Source organism: Cyrtonyx montezumae, unplaced genomic scaffold, assembly GCF_038088225.1.
Source record: "Cyrtonyx montezumae isolate F1298 unplaced genomic scaffold, pur_monq_1.0 scaffold_10, whole genome shotgun sequence".
NCBI lineage: Eukaryota > Metazoa > Chordata > Aves > Galliformes > Odontophoridae > Cyrtonyx > Cyrtonyx montezumae.
The window spans coordinates 6,011,675-6,034,044 of record NW_027071826.1 but is presented as its reverse complement, the minus strand read 5'-3'; the positions used below and the strand labels follow the sequence as shown (position 1 = coordinate 6,034,044).

The following is a 22,370-nucleotide window of genomic DNA, read 5'->3' as shown; positions in this document are numbered from 1 at the left end:
CTGTAAAACACAGTGACAGACCAGGCAGACACAGCTCTGGCTGACTGACTTGAAGCAAAATCCTTTATTTCTATGGAAGATATCAAAGTGAAACATTCTGGCATTTCATAACCATCCATTTTCAGATTGTGTGTTCCAAAGGGTAATATTTTAAAACCTCTGTTTTAGAGTATTCCAGTGTGGGATACTTTGAATAACTGGAATTTCCTATGAAAAAAACCAGTTTGAATAACTGGAATTTCCTATGGCATGAGGATTTTATTTTTGCTCAGAATTTGATCTCTTTCTCTAATTTGGTTTAGGTTACTGCCCAGTGATTGGACATTTTCCTGACTTTAGCATCACTGCTTCTCATGGTGTCTGCCCAGTGGGTGTCTTGGAAGCCCATAGATTCATAGGTTTTAAGGCTGAAACAAAGTGCTTTTATTGTTCAGTCTAACATCCCCTAAAGCACAAGTGGGATGGTGAGTCAGTAATTGTGGTGCTGATGTAAAGCATGAGGGAGGCTATTTCCTTCCTGTGTCTCTAAGTAAGTTGTTTGGCTAATTGTTCTTTCTTAAAGTTTAGCTTGAATGTAGCTTCTGCTTCCAGCCACCGCCTTTGATATTTGCTTTTTCCCCCATTAAAGATTCATCAGAAATCTTTTATCTCTACAGGATTCTTTTGCCTTGATACCATATTAATATACATATGAATAAAGAGTTTTGCCAGTTGTGACTAACTCAATGGGACAACTGCATGTTGGCTTCCATTCTCAATCTATGACTTTCCCTCCAATGCTGAATTCTGCCTTTCATATGTGAAGTCCAATAGGAAGCCTCAGCCTCCAGCCCTTAGCTCTGAGGTTGTGAGGACCTCTGCAGAGATGAGCTGTGCTCAGAGGAGTGTTACCTGTGTTCCTATGAGGACATAAGGCACATTGGGCATGCAGACCTTCAGCTCAGGTACCCACTCCTCCTGGACGTTGTGGTATGAGGCAGGGTTTACCACCGAGAAGCAGATCAAGAACACGTCCGTGTTGGGGTAGGACAGGGGTCTCAGCTGGTTGTAATCCTCCTGCAGAGAGAGAATGGCAGTGTGTTACAGGATGGTGGAAAACAATGGGTGAAGAGAATGCATAACCTCATGGTGGACTGCTTAGCTCTGTCCCTTCGTGCGCATGTGCAGTAACAGCCTTTGGAGAGCTGCTGAGCTCTGCTCTGCCTTGGTGAGCTCACATCTGCAGTACTGTGCCCATTACTGGGTCCCTAGTTCATAGGGAACTGCTGGAGAGAGTCCAGCAGAGGGCTACGAAGATGGTTGAGCCCTGGAACATCTGCCTTCTGGGAAAAGGCTGAGAGCCCTGGGGCTGCTCAGCCTGGAGAAAGGAGACTGAGAGAGGACCTTCTCTAAAGGGCAGGAGTCAAGTGAAATGGGGACCAGGCTCTTGTCAGTAGCGCCCAGTGACAGGACAAGGGATGAAGGGCACAAACAGCAACATAGGGAGTTCCATGTGAACATTAAGTAAAACTTCTTTGAGGGTGACAGAGCACAGGAACAAGCTTGCCAGAGAGGTATGGAGTCTCCTCTGGCGATATTCAAAACTCACGTGGGCACTTTCCTGTGTAACTTATTGTGTGGAACTGCTTTAGCAGGGGGGTAGGACTGGGGATGCTCATCTTCAGCACACACAGCAGGTCAGACCTGGCACGGTGAGTTTGGTGTTTCCACAGGCCATGGTCTTGTGATGGGGAGAGCTCTTCTCCTTGTGGCAGCTGTGAGGAGGGCAAACCTTCAACCAGCTCAAAGCACAACAATGCCATGTAGCAAGCTGGCTTCAACAGCTGAGTTTCAAGGAAGAATCAAACCTGAGATCCAGAGAACTAAGAGTTTTGTGAGTTGTGTGAAATGGATAGGCTGGTGCTTTCTGATACTGAGAGCCTGTAGCTGTGGCTGGGTAATAATCTGCTGAAACCTCTTTCTTCCAGTTAGAAAGTTTCAATGCCCTGCCTCCTTTAAAAAAAAAATAAAGAAAGAAACATCCTAAAATAGAAACAAAATGTTTTGTTTTGTCTAGCTGCAAGTTCACTGTCCCAAATCACTTTGAGAGGAAGGATACATTCCCAGTTACCACTTCCAGCACCACACCGGTTTCCAGTCCTGGCTGCAGACTCCCTGCTGTGCACAGCTCAAGAGTCACATTTCTGACTGCGTTTAGTTATAAGTCAGAATAACTCCTACCTCCCTTTGACCCAACCAAGGGGAAGGAGAATTTTTTTTTATCTGAGGCTGTTTGATATTGGAAAACTTCATCTGAGACCTCTGTCCTTCAGCAAGAACACATCCCTTGATGCACTGGGGAAATTTAGTAACAGAGATAACCTGCTGCATTTTGCACACAGTTTTTGTTGACTGAGCTACATGTCACAGAAAGTGTTGATTTAAAGAAAGATTTAATGGGAACAGGAGATGTTCTGACATAGCAGCCAAGAAAGAATGGCTACCCACACATAGGGAATTTTGTAAAGGAAATTTGGAGGCAAAATGGAAAACTTCAGTGACAGAGGCCTCTAAGAAGTGAAGTTGGTGGGAGGATGCTTGCTCGAGGCTCTGGAGGTGATATGTTGGCAACTCCAAGATTAAGAATGCCACAGCTGACCTGGGTTGATGTTAGGTGCCTGGCAAATGCCTTTCCTATGTATTTTCAATTTAATTGCTGCAAATCAGCCTCCTAAAACAGCCACGTGGTGGCAGCAAGCCCTCTAGGAATCTCAATTTGGGATTTTTTGGAGCGAAATTGGCTAAATATAACGAGTTAGTGTATTCCAGACATGCCTATTTAGAGAAGCTGTGACTGAGCCATCAGAATTGTTTCTTGTTCAGAGAAGGTTCATTGTTGAAGTAAAGCAAATAAGGAGGGTAAAAAAGATGCTGGATGCTTACCCCACTTCGGGGCATATCTGTAGTGACAGTGATGTTTGAGAAGGGACACAAGGCTTTGTGCATGTGGGCTGTAGCTGATCATTAATCCATTTCCTTGGCTCATGCTCGTATCTTACTGGCTGTCACTTGGATAATGCAGGGCTTCCCAGCCACGCTGCCTGGCCACTGGCTGAGCTATGTGCCTGTGATGTGCTGTGCCCAAGGAAGTACAAAACTTTTGTTGTTGTTGTTGTTAATGTCTGTCACAGTCTCCCTGTGTACACTCCCTGCCATTAAAGCACTTTCAGCTTGAGGGGAAAATAAACCAAAGCAATGTTTTCTTTTCCCTCCTAGGACTGTTTGTGCCCAGAGATGCAGAAAACCAGATCCTCAAGCTCTGGGGTCCCTGCCAGCTCTCCCTGCAGGCTGACAGAGGGTCCTGCTGCAGAAGTACATTCTGCAATTGTTATTTCATTAGCATGTGTTTTATAGCATCGTAATGCCAAGTGCTATTTTTGGCTATGACTTCACACCAATGCCTTTGGAAAGCCACACAACGCAAGGAGAAGGAGTGAGGAAACAACCCAGATGATCTGTCGTTACAGCTTGAGCATGTGGGAAGCATCATCCCCACTGCCTCCACGCAGACACAAGCTAGTCATCAAACAGTGATTCGTGTTCCAGGTTTTGCCTGTATGGCCACGTCCTCTGGAGCAAAGTCTGAGATGGGAAAGATCCCGAGGAGCTGGAAATGTCACTGGGAGGCAGGTGGTGGTCTGAATGGTTGGAAGCAAGAGATGGCAAAATGATTGTGGAATGGAGGGAGGGTGAGGTCTGACAGAGAAACAGATTCATGGTTCTTTTGGCTCAGGAGAACAAATAAGAGGACGTGTTGCTGAGGAAATGGGTGGCAGGTGGAACTGTCAGCCCTTCAAAACAAGCAGAAATATTAAGGCACTGAGTAAAATCTGATTGAGAACTGAATATAACTCCAGTCTCGTTTGCAGAGGCTCACAGTGCTGCCAGAACGTGACAGACATGCTCTGAGCTCTGCTTTTGTGAGTGCAGAAAGGAAAATTGAATGCGCACCTGCTTGAATTTCTGATGTGCAGTGAGGACTTGGGTCATATTTTAGGACTGGATTTTAGATCATCTGCTTACACCTTGTAAATAGGAAGGATGAGCAGACTGTAACTGACACCGAGCTAGCTATGAGTCGGCTTATGGACGTGACAGCAAAAGAGAAAAAAAACAGCAAAAACAGCAAAAACAGCAAAAAAGCAAAAAAGCAAAAAAGGTACTGCTGAGTGCAGCTTTTTCTGGAAGCGACAGTCTGTCGTGTTGCAGTTTTTGACCTCTCTGCACACTGCTGTGAAGTACAGTGTGCAGTAAGTGGCCTCTCGCAGACAGGAGAGTCTCATTCTGTGTTGTTTATGCATTTTATAGTAGCCATGGGCAGAAAAGTGCAGACAAGGAGAGATCCTGAAAGCAAAACCTGGCACCCAGAGCTGCTCTGTCCCAGGGAGAGAAACAGGCTCTCACATCTGCTCCTCCCTGCTGCCTCCAGAACCAGCTCTGACAGGAGTTGGATATTAGGAGGTTTGGATATTAGGAAAAATTTTCTTCTCTGAAAGAGTAGTAATGTATTGGCACAGGCTGCCCAGGGAAGTGGTGGAGTCACCGTCCCTAGAAGTTTCAAGAACTGTGGAGATGTGGCACTGAGGGATGTGGTCAGTGGGCATGGTAGGGGTGAGTTGTGCTTGGGCTTGGGGATCCTGCAGGTCTTCAACAGCTTTAATGATTCTGTGATTGTATGAGTAGCTGGTAGATACAGGTTTGAGCCCTCCCTGGCTGGGTAGGAGCTGGGATCTGCTCCCTCTCCTCTTGGCAGCTGATTTGGTGCAAGGTTTCTGTGCCACTGGTGGTCTTTTCTTCATTGTAAGTCACTGGCATTTGGGAGGTAGGAGAGAGTTCATCATAAACATGTATTGCTCCTGGTACCTTCCTCTGCTTGAGATGTGATCCCATCCTGGGATGGTTGCCCATCTGCCTGGGTTAATGTGTCCCAAGTCAACAGCTGTTAACTGATAGCCTGCTGCTGCTGTATTTTACTGGTTTTCTCATCTTGGAAACTGGAATTCTTGCTTTTATCTCCAGTGCCACCATGTGATAATTGAAAGGAAACAGTGGCTTTTTTAAAAGGCTGTATCTGTTCTGGATGGAGGAGGAGTGCGTGTATGAGAGGCTGAACATCACCAATCAGGCTTTGCCTTTTACTTAGACAAAATCCCATCTTAGGGATGTGTATGTGTGTATGTTTTGTTGCTGAACAAGAATGAAATCTATATGTAAAAAAACAAAAAGGAGGTCAGCTGTTCAGCTACTACAGCTCATAATCAGTTATTAAAATTGTTGATTAAAAAACCCCACAAAAACGACAACAACATCAAAACAACATGACAAAACAACAAAACCTGATATGTGCTAGTAACAAATTATGAGAAACGTATAGATGTTTAGCAGTGATTTACCTGTCCTGCTGTGTCATAAAGTCCCAGAAGATGCTGTTGTCCTCCCACAGTCACGGTTACTGAAAGAGAGAAGCAGAGGGATGTTGCTTATGCACAAGCCAGTGGAATCATTTTATTAACTTATAATCCTAAAATGCCAATACACACCTGTGCTGGACATTAGCGCGTGTCTTACAATATTCTTTGCAACAGAAAAGCACCTACCAGCTTGTAGAAGATAATAGCTTCTAGACTGAAGAGCAATGTCCTGCTTGAAGTCTCTTAGACTTAAAGTCTCTGTCATTGTGGCTGGACAGATTGATTATTCAGCAGCTTTACTTGCTTGCAAAGCAAAGCGGTAGTTTTGCTAACACATGAACAGAACAAAACTGACATCCTGAAAGCACAAAGGCTCAGCAAGGAGCAGTGTTGCTGATGAGAGCAGAACGGAACACTGCTGAAGCTGCCTTGTGATGTTGTGAAGGGAAAGAGGAGATGGGGAAGGGTTTGGGAACCCTCCTTCATCTCCTCACTTTGGGAGGTGGCGTGTATGCAGTGCAGTTCCCATGCGGACCTGAAATGGGGCTAGCTGCTGGGCATGGAGGTACCATAAATGCTTGAGGTCTGTGGGTGGAAGAGCCCAGGGAAGGGGTACCAAGAGTTGAACTCTTCAGAAGGAGACCCTGGTAGATGATTTTACCATGGGAGTTCACTCTCTGGTAGAATAATTGTCTTTGTAATGCATGTCTCAAATCCATACCTTGTACTCAAGAGCAAATGCATTGTATATGAACTGCAGCAAATTTCTGAGTGTACCAGGGACCTCAAGGTCCTTCTTCTGGTGCCTTTCAAAATGGTTTCTGAGAAGTGAAGTTGATACTGGAATGCCCTTTCCCATTCCCAATGTCTGCAGTTCTGTGGGGCTTAGCCCAGGCAGGACAGGAATGTGTTTTGTTGGATCTTGTTTGAAAATAATGATTTTAAAAGTATATTGTTTGTAAATCTTCTTGTCTTAAAACATAAATGCAACTGCAGGTTTTCTGTGACTGAAATGTGAGAATCCCTGTTATGATCCAGATAGAGATTGAAACCTAGACATACCTCAGAGATGTTTCAGTCTCTAATTGCCTTTGTTTCCCATAACTCAGCATCTAAATACTGCTGAAACTACATGTCCTGGGCTTGAAAAAAGCAATAGTTTGAATATTCAACAAGAATACAAAGTCACTATGGCAGTACGTTTTTGTAGCTCCTTCTATGTACTTTAAGTGCACTCCTGAATCCTGGCTCTGGTCATGATTTTGTTTTCCAAAAATGTCTTTATTTTTTAGCTGATCTATGTGAGGAAAACAGGGATCAAGTTGCTAGGGGTTAACTTCTCGTATGCTGCTTCATTTTTGACTGGCTCAAGTGTATGGTGAACTTCATTTTAGCTGCCATGGACCTAACTTCAGATGTTACACAGCTCCACCTGAAGTTAGGAATGCTAAGGAGACCTGCAGGTGAAAGCCATAAGGACACTTAGGCCGTCTGGCCCCCACTGAAGTCAGCCAGTCAGAAAAAGTGTTAAGGCCTTAATGACACGTCCCTGACATTCTGCTAGGAACAACAATCCGTTCTGTTAAGCTTTGTCCCACTGCAGCTTTTCTCTCTTGGAAATGCTCCCTTTGCTTTGACTGAATGCAGCATTACTGCCTTGTGGGGCCGATATCGTGGCAGATGAGGAGCAGTGGGATGGGACATCTGGCTCCCCCAGGTCTGCAAGTGCCCCTTGACTCAAAACTGGGTGATTTTCCACTTCCATGTGTGGGAGTCCTCTCCAGGAAATCAAGTGACACATCACTATTGGCATGTCCCCCAGTTTCCTCCTCTTTGAAAAACAAGATCTGATTACAGGGAAACTGATTTTCTACCTCAGATTTGTCCTGCTGGTTACATATATTCTGTCTGGAAATTAAAATCAAAAGTAGTCTGTTTTGCCCTGTAATTGGCCTAAATACCATACTTTAGGATGCAGAATTGTACTAAATGCCTTTCTTTAATTGCTCCTGTCATCATCTTCTAGCAGCTCATACAGGACTCTGCTAGCCAATATTTTCCAAAAGAAAGCCTCTGAGTCTCACGATTTGCTGTCATCTCAACCATGGGTGAGATCTCTCTTCTGCTGAGCAAAAACAATTGGCCATTCACAGTATCTAAAAAACACAGCCAGTCTTCTCCCCAAGGTGGGAGCACAAGGAGGCCTCTGGGGCTGAGATTCACCTGACTACGCTCAGCAGAGCTCTTGGACTAATGAGGTGGTCAGGAATTCACAGTTTTGCCTGTACCCCGCAGATATAAGTTGATAGGATTCATAGCATCATTTATTCTGCTCTGAATAGCTTACCTAGTGTCTTCCTACAAGGCACTTTTCTTGTTCTTACACCGTTCCTGTAGCTCTTCTCCCAGTTCCTTCTCAAGCATTCAGTGGGATGAGACAGTGAGGTCTAAGCAATGGTTTTCCTTAACAATTTAGCCAGTGGTAACACGACTTTCCTATTCCTACCTGTCTTTCCTCAGTTGCTGACCTAAAGCTTGCATTGGCTGACTACTGTCATTACTTAATGAGCTTTGCAGTAGTTTTTGCTTTTCTTTAGCTCAAAGTGAATTCATTCTTGCCTTTTGGTGTTGTAATTGCTCTGAAATGCTTTCAAAGTTTCCTTTCCAGGCATTGTGCTTCTCCTCAGGCTCCAACTTCTCTCAGCTCTCTTGTCTCATCAGGGATGAGAAGAGACAAGCAGCAGGACATATGTAACAACAGGCACCCCTGCCCACCCTTTGAACACTGCAAAATAATGAAATTAGTGGGAAAATGCCCAACCCTGACCTGCATTGCAGCTGTGTTGGGAAAGCAGACCAGTACCAAATGACAGCTCTATTGTCCTATTGTGCAGCAGCAATAGATGCATCCAGACAGTGCCATCTCACAAAATGATTTATGATTTACTTTGTGTTTTTTAGCATCTTGAGAAGATAGAGGCCCTAGATTTATATCTTGCCTGCAGCTCCGCACAGCTGGGCATTTGCTGTGCAGAGAAAGCTAGCAGAAGAGAGGTACTGTCCAATAATCATTTTTACTCAAACAGCTGATGTGAAATGCTGCAAATCTTTCAAAGTGTGTTGAGAAGACAGACGTTAGTGTTGGCCAGCCTACATGACAAAGAACACAAAAGCAGTGGAAGTGGATTAAGAAGATCAAGCAGAGTGCATCTGGTCCAGAAATGATTGAATGAAAATGGAAATTCCCAAAGCTTTCAGAACAAGCACAACACTAAAACATGAGCCAGCTTCTTCCCACTCTGGGACATTACTTATTTATAGACAGCATGAATGGAGTTGATTTATTGGAATCATTGACCTCACTGTTAGTAAAATCAGCACTGGAGGATTTGCCACGCATCTCAGTGAGTTATTGCTCTGCTGATCAATCCTTGAATAAATTCAGCTTTGCTGATAGCAGAGTCCAAGGAGCCTTGGGGTCTCTGCAAGGAAAGCTGTGCCCAGTTTCCTCAGCATTACAGTACTGAGGGAGCTCTTGGAACCTCAATGTTGTGCAGAGCTCTTTTAGATGGAAGAGACCACCCTGATTACAGTGCTTGGGGAATTGAGGAAAACTGACATTGTATCTAGAAGCGTTTTGTTAGGTTTCATTCTGTCTTAAATATAGGGCTATGCACCGCAGCAGGCTGGGAGGTGCTTCCTGAGTAGTTCAGCTCACTATGAACTGTCATCTGTCCCCATGGAAGGCAGTTCTGCTCCCAGGTTAGAAATTAATAATGACTGCCTAAGTAAATGCACTAAATTTGCAGGCAAATAGACTCTGTTGTGCACATTTCAATTATACTGTAGTTATAGGGTCTTTTCACTCTCTTCTGAAAGTAATTGATCTAAACCCAAGCAAACCTGAGAGGAACAGCGTGGCATTAAGTAGCGTAAATAGACAGAACCTGAGCATATTGTTAAAACATTATGATCATTCCTAAACAATGAAGAACACAGGACATCTTCCTCACCCCGATGGAAGGGATGTGCCCTTCACGATATCACATGGTTGTTTGATATTGAGATGAGTGACAGAAGAAAATTTTGGCTGTGACTGTAGCATGATCCTATTCAAAAACTGAGAGGCAGAATGTAGATTATTATCTATATCTACATTTTTAGCTCTACTAAATATTTTTAAGCTTCCATCACCATAGCACAATGTCTAGGAATATGTTTTGCTGCAGCTGGGATTATGGCCCATGTCAATAACAAAGGGCATTGTAGTGCTGAGGTAATTAAAGAGTAATTGATAATTGGAATAATCTTATTAGTATTGTAACTAGCTGTGCTGACCTGACCTGAACAGATGCTATGACATTTTCTTTTATTTTAACACAGATTGAGTTAGTCAGGACTCTTTAAGCTCTTCAAGCTCTTTATTGAAACCCAGTTCTGTGATGGATGTATTTGGAGGCTCTTAACAGAGATGTTATGATCATGTTGAGCATGGTGGGAAGAAGGGAGTCTTGAAGTGTTTGCTGAGCTACTCTCTTGTGTCTACACATGGCAAAAGTCATTCTGCTTCAACTGCAGCTGAGTGCTGGAGAAAAGGCTCTCCAAAGTTATGCCAAACACGTGGTTATGAAGGGAACATGAGACTTGATCAGCAGCACTGGAATAAATGTAAGATTAGTGGCAAAATGGGACAAATCTCACTGAAATGTGCCCAGGCATTACATAGGTAATTCCTCAAATTAATTACAGAGGCTGTTTGTGTGGTTGGTGGAATCCAGGCAGTTCTCCACTGCTTCTCTTCTTCCACTGCTGGAAGATCAGAGCCGGATTTAATTATTCATCTATTATTATTTTTTATCTGGAAAGGAGAGAAGAGCAGTCCAGAGAAACAAACAATAATTGTCTCCCTGAAAACTGTGTTGATATGCCATGGTCTCATTAGATGGCAGTGGGAGCAGATAGTGTTCATAGAAAGACATGAAATCTCCAGCCTGCAGTGGCCAGGTTATCCTCACTGTGAGCTGGCTCTTATATGATGGAGCAGCTATTTCACTGTGACTTATACTCGCAGGAGACCCTATGCCCTGAACTTGACAGAGGTCCTTGGCACTTACTGAGAAAAACTTCAGCAAAGGCATTTTAATCCTCAGCAGCTATAACTTCAGTGGATTGCATTTTTTGAGGCTGACAAACTGAGGAGCTTTTACTTCTAGCATTCCTGAAGAATTCCTGGCTGTGTGTGGATGAGGAGCCTCTTGAGCAGACAGTCTCTGCTGGTCATCCCTCATTAGTCAGTACTGGTAATTACGGTAGAACAGCCAAGGAATGAGGGGCATGGAGTTAAGCTGGATGTGTCCTGGAAGCTGGGTGAAGGAGGTGGAAACATGCTGCCCTGGCTGCTGGATGTGCTTCAAGGGAAAAATGGCTTCTCTGTTTAGAGTCATAGAATATCCCATGTAGGAAGGGACCCATAAAAATCACTGAGGCCAAGTCCTGGCTCCGCATAGCACCACCCAAACCCAACCCAATGTCTGAGAGCTGTGTCCCCACACCCTTTCACTCAGGGCTGTGCCCCACTGCCCTGTGCAGCCCGTTTGATGCCCACTGCTCTCTGGGGCAGAGCTTTTCCCTGACCCTCACCTGACCCTCCCTTGATGCAGCTCCCACGCCTTTTGCTTGGGCCTCTCTTCTCCCTGTGGGGAGCTGTCGACCACCATGAGGCCTCCCCTCAGCCTCCTTATATGTCTTCCCCTCCATACTCTTCCCCATCTTTTGTTCAACAGAATGTACAGATGTGAAAGGTAGAAGGGAAGAAAAATCAGGTCAGGAATGTATTTCCCATAGCAGTCTGATATTAGAAGAAATACAAATTGCTTGAAACAACTTGAAAAGCATGTGCCTGCTCCTGGGCACGTGGAGGGCTACAGCAAAAGTGCTGCTTTGCATTTCCCAGAAAGAACATCAAGAAATAAAAACTGTCCTCAGCCCTAGGTTCCCAACTTCAGATATTTGTCCTGCAGCTTGATATCAGCCCGATATTTGTCCAGCAGCTCTAGACACATATAACTGAGGAAGCATAAATGTTAAACACTGTAAGCAGAAATCTTGGAAATATTTAAACTTTCTGATAAGAAAACCTAAAGTTAGAAGGTTGTATTTTTTTTTCTTCTCAGCTACCCTGGAGGTTTTATACATTCTTAATGCTTTCTCTATGTCCTGCAGAGAGGCCTTCCACTTTCCTCTCAGTGTGGCAGCCACTGCGGACAATGAACTGATTGTAGTGTATGAAAGGCAACCAGTGCAGATGGCTGAGATGCCTTGTCTTAACTCTCTATGAGAGGGAGAGAATGGGCCAACCTGAGCCTATGAGGTCCTTAACCTTTATTTTTGTGTGACTGCATTCATGCGAAGCAGAAGGTGGGATAGGGCGTCATCATACAACCATAGAATGGTTTAGGTTGGAAGGGACCTGGCTGGGGCAAAGGGCCCCATGCAGCCTGGCCTTGGGCATCTCCAGGGATGGGGCAGCCACAGCTCTCAGTACAGCCCCTATGACCTGAGAAGGGCACTTTCTACCCCACATAAATCTGTGGGATAGTTTCGTGACTTTTGAGGCCGGGTTAGATCTTGCAAGAGAGGAAGAGGCTGAAGGAGCTGGTTGATCTGGGGCAGGTGCAATTTGTTGTTTGAACAGCAAAATAATCCAAATTTCCACGTAGAGCCGGACAGGAATCTTGTGCTAGAAATGTTGAGTCAAAATTTTTGAAGGTTGTTGCAAATGTTTTAGAGCTAAGGCTGATGTGGATTGGTGTGAGCACCTGTTTGATTTACCCTAAACTGAGGCAGCTCTGCTTTTCCAGCTGACACATTTATTTACTTATTTATTTGCAGGAAGTTTTCTCTTATGCACATTTTATGTTTTTTAGCCTCTTTTACACTGAAAATTAATTCTGAATTGCACAGCTTTTTCAAGAGACAGGAATTTGTAATGGGTTTCTGCTCTTTAAACTTCTGTCTCAGGTTAGAATTAGTGCATCTAACCATCCTGCTAATCATTCCATGCTTCAATACTACTTTTGAATCATATGCCTCAATTGAGCTGGGTTTCCAGGAATATCTTGCACTCCCTGTTGGCTGTAACCCAGCTTAGACTGTATTTACTCTTGAAAAAATTTATTAGGCTTCATTCACCTTTTCTCCTGCCTTGTGAACACCAGAGGCAGCTCTGCTGGGCTCAGAGAAATGGCTTTTAGTTGGGAGGAACATCCATCAGAATGTCTTCGTGTTGGAAAAGCGAGAGAGTGATTTTTGAAACAAGTGCTGTATATTTTTATGTAAATACCTTTTATATGGCTTTATTTTAAAAAGTGGTGGTCACTTTAGTTCCAGAACAGAGGAAATTTATGTTGAAATGATTATTTTTATAACATTTCCTCTGTTCCCTTAAACAAAAAAAGAACCTCATCAGCAAAATACAGCATAGCAGCATATACCTCAGGTAAAGAAGAAATAATATTAGCCTGTAGGAAATCTGGCTTCTCTGCAAATTATTCTTTCATCTGGCAGAAATATTATTTACTTTCCATCTATCATTATTGAAAGCTGTATTTGCTTAATAATTGACTGAAATAGAGGGCTCTTAAAGCAGGCATTCTGAAAGATAGTTTTCTACACAATGCTTGGCAATTTTTTTTCAATTTCATACTGCTCTCCTGAGAACCAAGAAGCTCCCTTCCCTCCCTCCCCTCCCCCCTCCTCCCCCCTCCTCCCCTTGTTTTCTGGGGCTTTAATCTGTATTGGAAAATGTTGACACACTTCTTTGGTTACATGAAAGCGACACTAATGGGGATCAGATCTGGCTTCAGAGAAAAGGGACTTTGAAGAAAAATCACAGAATGTTGCAAATAAAAGGGAAATTAATCCAGGTAGAAAATCTATAGCTACTTTCTGCAAATTATTACCAAGCATGATGTGAATTGCTCCTTTGATTTGAGTGCTGCTTAGCACAGTGAATGGATTTTAAACAGCATATTTTACACAGACAGAGACATGAAAAGCCTTGTTTTTAAAGAAGGCATTGTTCTCTGCTTCTATTTTTATGATGGCAACACCTAGGATCATGATTCCATTGTATCAAGCCAGTGCAAACACAGGGGCAGAGACCAGCCTGGCTCTGCAGAGCAAACACTCTAACAATGAAGGTGGAGATGGAAAATTTCCTGTTTCACAGCAGAGGAAGCGAGGTACCCAGAGGTGATGCAGCTCCTTGGGGCCAAGCAGGCATCCTGAGGATGACGTGGGTGCAAAGCCCACAGCTTCAGGTTGGGTATGAGGAAAAGATTCAACACTGAGAGAGTGGTCAGGGACTGGAACAGGATGCTGAGGGCAGTGGGCACAGTCCCAATCTGCCAGAGTTTGAGGGGTGTTTGGGCTCTTGGACATAGGGTTTTGCTTTCGGGTGGTGCTCAGGTGAGCCAGGAGATGGACTCATTGATCCTTGTGGGTCTCCTTCAACTTGGAATATTCTATGATTCTCTGATCTTCTGAGCTCTCATCCAGGGCGATAACCTCCTACACCCAGCCCTCTTGGTGTCAGACCACCAGATAACCTTTTCTTCCAGTCCGTGTCCTGTCAGAGTCTGAGGGATTCCCAGAAACTCTTTCAGAAAGAGCAACCACAAAAGGTTAAGCTGCCAGTTTAAGTAAAGCAGGAATCAACTTAGACACCTCTCAGCTCAAGTTCTGAAGCCTTTTCAGTTGGCTCAGATTGACATTATGAAGGATATCCCTGTAGCTCCCTGCAAACTCGCATGTGTAAGGAACACAACCACAAAGCTGCACTGGATGGAGGTGCACGGGGCAGGTTGATGCTGGTTTTAGACTCTCTCTGATGCTGCCTACATGGGTGGAGGAAGCACCATGTCTGTCTGGGATGTGTCATCAGTCTATCTGCTCACTCTGACACAATGGGGTGCACTGCTCTGCAATCAGTGATTGCATTGTATGCTTGCTGTGGCTTGTGGCAAAACAAAGTGGAAGGAAAGAGGAAGCGAGTGTGGACCACAGAACTTTGGCCTACAACCTGAAGACACTGATGAGAGAACAGAAAAAAAAGAGTGACTTTTGCATTAAGAGCTGGTATTTTTAGTGCTTTGAACAAAGGACCTTTTCTCTTTTCTCTCTATGCCTGTTTCAGCCCAAGGCTGTGTAAACCAGGTATATTTTCACTCTATAAAGCACAGAAGATAAATAAGCTCAGCTGCTTTCACCTATTGCACTTTGCCTTTTTCACAGATCTCAAGGTTACCCAGAGCTCCAATCCAAGTGGAAAGAGGACAAAAGCATGCATGAAGCTGTGCCTCCACTTTGGCTGTAAGGCTGTGTGTAACCTGGCAGGGAGCATCTGCATCAGGCTGTGCAGCCTATGCCTCATGGGGTGCAGGAAGGCAACGCAGATGCTGTTCAGTGCATCTGTTCCAGGCTCAGCATCACGGCCCTTCTGCCTTTGCCTGATGAACAAACCGTGAAAGTTTGAAGGTAAAGCTTTTCTTAAACACCTACACCACCAATGGAACATCAATCCCACCATAGTCTTCAGGACTTTGATTAAAACAGAATCTACTGAAGTGCTAGTTGTTGAGATGTTTGCAGACTTCTAGCACTGTAGCTTAGTGGCTGCAGAGAGGTGAGCTCTGCCTATACCCGTGCTGACCTGGTGCTGTAATGAATGTCACGTGCTGTAGGACAGTAAATAGTTTACATATCACTGTCCAGAGGCCACCACACATCGCAGACCACAATTTTTACTCTGTGTGTGTGTATGTGTGCGTGCATGCAGCAGTTGCTTTTGGTTGTATACTCCTCAGCCAAGTGACATTTTCCACAGATGGTGCCTGAGCAAAGTTTGCACCTGAGTGTGTGTGTAAATGGGGCCACAATTATCCAGTTTGCTGGAACTGTGCTTTCAGCCCTAAGCCCATTTTTCCCTCCTCTGTATGCTTGGAGTGAAAGAATTTAATCTCTTGCATACACCAAATTTTTACTGCAATGGATGCGCTACAATTACTGTCTTCTCCTACTGTACAAATCAAATTTGTTGTTCATTTATTTTCCCTCTGGCATACAGCCTCTCTGTCTGTTGTTGTTTTCTAAGCATTTATCATCATAGCCAAAAAGCAAGCTGCAGTATCTGGAGCTATACCTACATTATTAAATAACTCTGAGAATACTCATGGGGAGATGGGCTTTTTCTGGCTTGAAAAACATAGCAGAGTGGAAGGGCTGAATTTAATTTTGCTAAGGTTCTTGAAGAGATGCTGGAACAAATGGGCAGCTCTTTCAGTGTAATATAAACATAGCAAGATCTAAGTGCTTCCTGGTCCTCCGGGAGAATGAGTGTTTAGAGACATAAGTCTGGGAGTGGCTTCCTGGGTTGTTTCATCCTTGGAGTTGACTTAAATAGAGGTGGTCATGGGAGGTGATTAAGTGACTGTTGCAATATGTAAGTACTCAGGATGCGTTGTAAATCAGAACCATGATTTGGAGCAGGGTGGAAAAGCTGAGGGCACAGGTAGGGTTGCAGACTTATGGCATCACAGAATTTTCCCCTGCCAGCTGGCATAGCTGCACCATGCAGTATCACTTTAAATCCATCACATAGAGTGCCATCTCAATGTGATGCCCAAGTCAAATGGAGGCAGCAGAGAAGTAGCAGAGGTTTGTGACACAGCAGCTTGGTGTGGAGTGGGATGGATAGAGCTGTCTGGTGGTTGGTGATGCACACAGCTATTTTTGGCAGTTGCACTGCCCAGGCAGTGTTGAGTCTGGTGTGATGCAAACTGGCATGCTTCACTGCTGACGCTCATATGGCAAACACTGATGCTTGGCATATACTCTTGAGTTGTTTCCCTCTTAACTTGCCATACTTCTGTCTTTGCTATCTGATTTTAATTCTGTCTCCGATCCACACACAGTGAGATGTCTGCACTGTATCACTGAGAAGGACTGAACGATGTCTTGCCCTAAGTATTGGGACACTGGTGCACCTCCTGCCATTCTGTGAGTCATGCAGCAGTTCAGCCTGGTGCTGCTGTGTGTAAGGTAAGGTATTCTGCTTTCCAGACACACAATTTTTAGTAAAATTCTCTAATGTCTTTACTCTTACCTAATGTAGAAAGACAAGCTGTCTTTAATCTAGTTATTAGGAGATCCACGGCTTTGCAAGAGTCAAAAGCATCGTTTAATAGCTGACCTGTGCTGCTGGCCCCTGCCTGTAGTGGGTTCTTGCAGGGAATCCAAAGCAGCTGCTCAGCAAGGAGCTGTGATGTGTCTGTGCAAATCACAGCCTGGGGCCAGAGGCTGATTATTTCTGAGTCGGTGGCATTTTTTCTTCCAGGAATGTTGTGTCATTGTGTCTGAAATGTTGTCTTTCTCCTGCTCAGACACAGAAGCTGACCTCAGTTCCACTGCTGCTCTGGGGTCCTTGCTCACAGGGATTTGAATACAGTAAAGGAGAGGGGACACTTCCACTGGATTTATTCTCAGTTCAAAACTCTATCAGGAAAAACCCTGTTAAATCCCCTCTGGGGAAGTTTCTCCTCAATTACTGCTGTCTCATTTCCCCCATCAAATTCCTCATGGACTTGTCATCGACATTCATCTTGCTTGTGCGGTTTGTTCCACCCTGACCCACACTGCTCCCAGGAGGGGAGAGGCATCCTTGTCTGAGTCAGATGGGCTCTGCTCACACCCTGCATCCTCCATGCTCTGTTGTGTGTTTTGCAAGCATGAGCCGTGCTCAGGCCCACTGCAGCACACTTGGCTGCATGCTGCACGTTCACATTGCAGCACCTGGTTCTTCTTGTTATGGGCTGAAATGATGGGTTGAAGCCAATTGTATGAGGTTTAACAAAACCAAAGTGCCAGGTCCTGCCCTTTGGTCACAACAACACCACGCAGCACTACAGGCTTGGTGCAGGGTGGCTGGTAAGCTGTGCAGAAAAAAAGGATGTGTTGGCTTTGCTGAACATGAGCCAGAAGTGTGCCCAGATAGTCAAGAAGGCCAATGGCATCCTGGCTTGTGTCAGAAATAGTGCAGCCAGCAGGAACACTGAGATGATGGACTCTGTACTCAGCACAGGTGAGGCTGCACTTCAAGTGGTGTGTTCAGCTTTGGAGTAGAAAATCTTAAAGATCTTTTCTAACCTTACTGATTTTATGGTACTGTAATTGTTTCCTCTTTGAAATACTGCCTGTCAATGCCAGCTTCCCTTGCTCGGGTACAGCTTCCAGCCCAAGGGTCTGCAGGACTCACATTACAGTGCTTAGGAAACACCCTAAAAACATCAGCTTCCTTTGGTGCAGGCCTTGGAAGGAAGTAAAAGCACCCTTTGGTGCTGGGTGGAAGATGTGTGATGTCATCTTCCTCCTGTGACACCACAGGCTGCACCAAGATCATCTGCAAACTGCTTCTGCAGGCATCAACTACAGAACTGCTCAGGGAAGGTTAGTTGCACAGGGGGACTCGCAAACAGCTGACACATGTGCTGACAGGAGAGTTAAAAGACAATGAAACACATCTGACAGACATGCTCTTTCCTTGTGCAAGGCTCTGAGAAGAGAGCATTTGTCAGAAGGGAAGCAGTGGGGGCATGGCTGGCTGTGTTGTGCTGCCTGCAAAAAGATCTTTGGTCCCTTCAAATGCCACTTACTATCAAATCATGAAAAATGCTTAGAAGCCAGTGTTGATGCAAACAGATCTAAAAAAAAAAAAGGTAATGTTCCACTGCTAAGCACTTTGGCTCTAATCTTGTGGTTGGACATGTGTGGGCAGATGCTTGTGTTCCTGCAGAGCTCCTTAGACTGCAGAGAAGGCACACATGGGGTTGTAAGCCAGCTGTCTGGCTGGGGTTTTGCTGGATGAGGTCTTAGTGTGGGGTTTCAAAAGGCAGCTGGATGATTTTAATCCATGTGCCCATTAATTCTCACCAGGAACTGTAATGCCTAGGTGACTTTTGACACTTCTGTCACTTTCTTGTTTCTCAAGAATTCGGTAGATGTTTCAATTTTTCAGGGTTTTTTTTTTTTTTTTTCCCAATCATTCTCTCTCTTTCATCTCACCATATCCTACCTTGTTGCCAATCATTGGGATCCAAATTTTCATAGAATCATTAAGATTAGAAAAGATCCCTAAGATAATCAAGTCTAACCCCAGCCCATTTACTCCCATCTAATCCCATGCCCACTAACCATGTCTCTCGGTGCCATATCTTCATGTTTCTTGTACAACTCCAAGGACAGTGACTCCACCATGTCCCAGGGCCCCAGCTATTCCTGTAAACTGCTTGTCTTCAACCAGCTAGACACCAGCCAGATCAAGGGTAAGCTTTGGCTGGAAATACTCAGAAATCCATGGGATTTGCACAGGGCCGACTCCACTGCATATGCACTGAATGTTGGAGAATCCAAAATTGAATGAGTCACCCAAAAATAAAAAATTGTTTTACTGAATATTGAATTTCAAATCTTTTTAAAAGCAAAACAAACATTAAATAATAGCTGAACACTTAGGTTTAGAGGCTGGGACCTGCGGTGTGTGTGTACCCAAGCTTTTTCTTGTCGGTGATGGGAACTTAGTCAACACAGTTCCAACAAGGTTTGTGAAAGTAACCCCAAGTCTTTTCAGTGAAAAAAGACTATTTCCTTCTTTCTGAAGTACAGTGCTGCTAAAAATGCCCCAGAAGTTTGTCTTGACAGAGAGGCAGTTTTTCTTCCATTGGTGCTCCATGTTAGAGTCATGCTCTCAGGAGATTTCTGTTCTGTTCTGTGAAGGTCCCTTCACTTCCATGCCTTGCAAGGTCATGCTTCAATGCAAGATTTGAAGATCTTAAATGTCAGCAAACAGTGGGGCAGTCTGTTAAGCACACTCAGAGACTAAGTAAATTGTCTTCTTTTCCCCTTGCTGTGCAAGTTTAAAAATGTAAAGAAATTCCAGCAACTTGCTACCAAATTTAGTATTATCTATCCTGCTCTTCTGATACAGTGACTTCTGCATATATGCTCAGTATTCCCTGCCTATCACATGGGTTATGTTTTCTGTTCTTTGCCATTGCGACTTTTATTAAGTGTCTCTTGGGCTGAGTCCCGCTGAGTCAATGGAAAAGTACTGTGGCTGCACTGGAAGCAGGAACTGGCTGTTGGGTTCTTTGTAGTCTGAACTTGACACTGGTTGTAATTCGTAACATATGTAGTGAGATGGGTAGTAATAGTCCAGTAAAAAGTGTTACCTTTTACCCTTACAAGGTAAATTAGTGTATGTGTGTCTATCTCCTCTATATTCTGCTGTGCTCTGCTTTCAGAGTTCCTTCTTTAGGATTGTAGGGATACTTTGCGCAGAAAATTTGAGAGTTGCCACTTCCAGTTGGAAAAGAAATGCTAAACTCTGTCAGATGTTTGAACCAGTCTTCAAGGTCAGCCAGAACAGAAAAAAAATGCTTGTTGAGAATTATGTCCTGTTAATAAATTGTGGCAGTTTTGTGCTCGTTAGGTATCAGCCCAATAGTGGCTGGCACTCTTGTGGCTATCTAGAAATTACCTCTCTGGTAGCATATGGCTAGTGTGATCCAACACCACATGACAGCCAAGTTCAGGTCACTGGAACTCTCAGATCATCAGGACTCAGTTCTCTCTTGCCTTGAAGGGGAGATCACGGGCTGCACGTAGAGATGAGTGAAGATGTTTGCTGCTAATCCTGTTGGCTGAGATGTCTTGGCATCATCCCTGGTGCAAGAGTTTTTGCTTATCTCATACATGGATGAGGAAAGTAGGGGAAAAAAGAAAAAAAAGTGCTGCAGAAAAAAGCTTTCAGAAGTACTAAGTACTGGAGAAAGTGAAGACTCGTTTTCACTTTGGAAAAGGGGACTCTGGGCTGTAGGCTGTGCACAGACATGTGCATTGTGCATCTGGGATACTGCAGGGACTCCATCTACTGAGACTGAATTTTGCAGAACATGAAAGCCAGCCAATGCTTCCACTGTATAGCACATACACATTAGGAAAATGGCTCTGTTGTACTCTGCTTTACATCTTTAATACAAAAAGACTGCATTGTACTTTCCAGGCATGGCCTGAATGCAAATTCATAAATATGGTTTATATGGCTGCCTTCCTTCCACAAGCTTTTTCTTACAGTCCCTACTTACTAAAATGTTAAGTCCTTCATTGAAATTCCACCTCCAGTGGAACAGCCCCTCAATCAGCGGTCCCTGGGAAAACAGAGCAAGCTATGACAGCAGAAGCATTGTGATGAGCTTCCCCTATGCTCTCTTGGCATTTATTGAAAATTTTCCATTATTATGGATAAGGGGTCAGTGCTTCTCTGGAAACTCGTCTGTGCTTTTGATTCTCTATTATCTAGCAAAACATAATGTCATTTAAAACAAACACCAGAATCAGAAACCAGCCCTTGGATAACTTGGGAAGAGCCCATTTTAATAATATTTTTTTCAATGATTCTGTGACTCAAGTAGCAATGAGCTGCCATACCGGTCTGACCCTGTATATTTAGATTAAATTGTTTTTTCACAGAAGAGAAGATCTCTCACGTATTTTCCATGCGTAACATCTTATGAAGGTATGAATATCTGTTACATTTTGTCCTCAATATGGAAAAACAGAATCTACTGCAGAGTGTGCCAGGGATGTGACCTTGTGTTTTGTTAGTGTCCTTACTGGGACTGATTTGGATCAAGAATCACTATCCTGTATTTCCCTTTTTTAAAATTATTATTATTATTAATCTTTAAGACGTCTGTCTGTAGAATACACTCACATCAAAGGACTTTCAGACAGGCTTTGCAAACTTACAGCTCTTTGTTCTAGTGTTCAATAACAGTATTAACAGTACTTTGCCATGCTTGTTGCCATTTCTGCTCTGGCCTTAGTAATGAAGACCATTGACACAGGCTGCATTTAAACCCTTCTCTGACTGCTTGAGTCCCTCTCAGTTTGAAGAGATCCACCTCCTCCAGGTTTGATTTTGATTAGAATTGCTCCCAGTTCCCATAATTTGAAGCAGACAGTGATTTCTTACAGTCATAAAATTGGTAAGGAGGATGAGGAGAGAGGAAGAAAACACAAAGGCAGAGGGGGAGGAGGCAGACAGTGCAGCAGACAGTATGGGCTATTGCCTAGCTATATTGAACAGTTGCTTTTGGTAGCTAGGAAGTTACAGCAGATGTTTTACAAAGGCAGAATGCATGTTTCAGTATATAATTATATGCTTTCAATGTAGTGAGATGGATAACAATCACCATTTCAAAAATAATATTTTTTAACCCTTTTGTTTCTTTGTTTTTAACAGCTATTTTGTGGTCATAAAGTATTGTCCTGCACCAGATCCTGATGCACTTACTGACTGTGAGCATGACTGAAGACCCAGGACAGCCAACTGTGAGCCCACACAACTGAGGTTATCAGGATCTGTCCCCATGCACACCATTTCTTTCAGGGAGTGGCAATCACTCCTCTGATCCATGTGGACATTCTGAAGCAAAGTCCTAAATTTCAAGCCTTGCAGCTTGCACATGTGTTGCTGTCAGCCACCAGGGACTAGTAAGATTCCAGTTAGAACTGGTACTCTTGATTTTTCTTGCCTTGCACTGGGAGATATATGAGAGTTTGTTTATGTGAGATTTGGGAGAACAAAGGCAAATTAAATCCCACCCTTCCAATAGCATATATATTTTTTCAACCTTGAAGCAATTTTTATGTGTCTGTGTGTTTTGGCTTTTAAACTCAATAGCCTGCAGGCATTAACCACGTCAGCAAAGAAATGGAAAGCTCATTACTATACTATTAGAGGGTTTAAAACTGAAAACCAAAATCTGTAACAACAGCAAATGGGATATCAAAGACATGTCC

At 43.9% G+C, this 22,370-nt stretch overlaps 1 protein-coding gene across 2 annotated transcripts in view; it reads right to left on the bottom strand.

Moving 5' to 3' along the window:
• Positions 1 to 22,370, bottom strand: part of RHOJ (ras homolog family member J) — a 47,815-nt gene that overhangs the window by 5,007 nt on the left and 20,438 nt on the right. For both annotated transcript variants that reach the window (XM_065748957.1, XM_065748965.1), the window contains 2 exons: positions 5,433 to 5,491; positions 892 to 1,056 (listed from right to left, as the gene is read on the bottom strand). In XM_065748957.1, the coding sequence (XP_065605029.1) occupies positions 892 to 1,056; positions 5,433 to 5,491 (224 nt within the window). The remainder of the gene's footprint in view (positions 1 to 891; positions 1,057 to 5,432; positions 5,492 to 22,370) is intronic.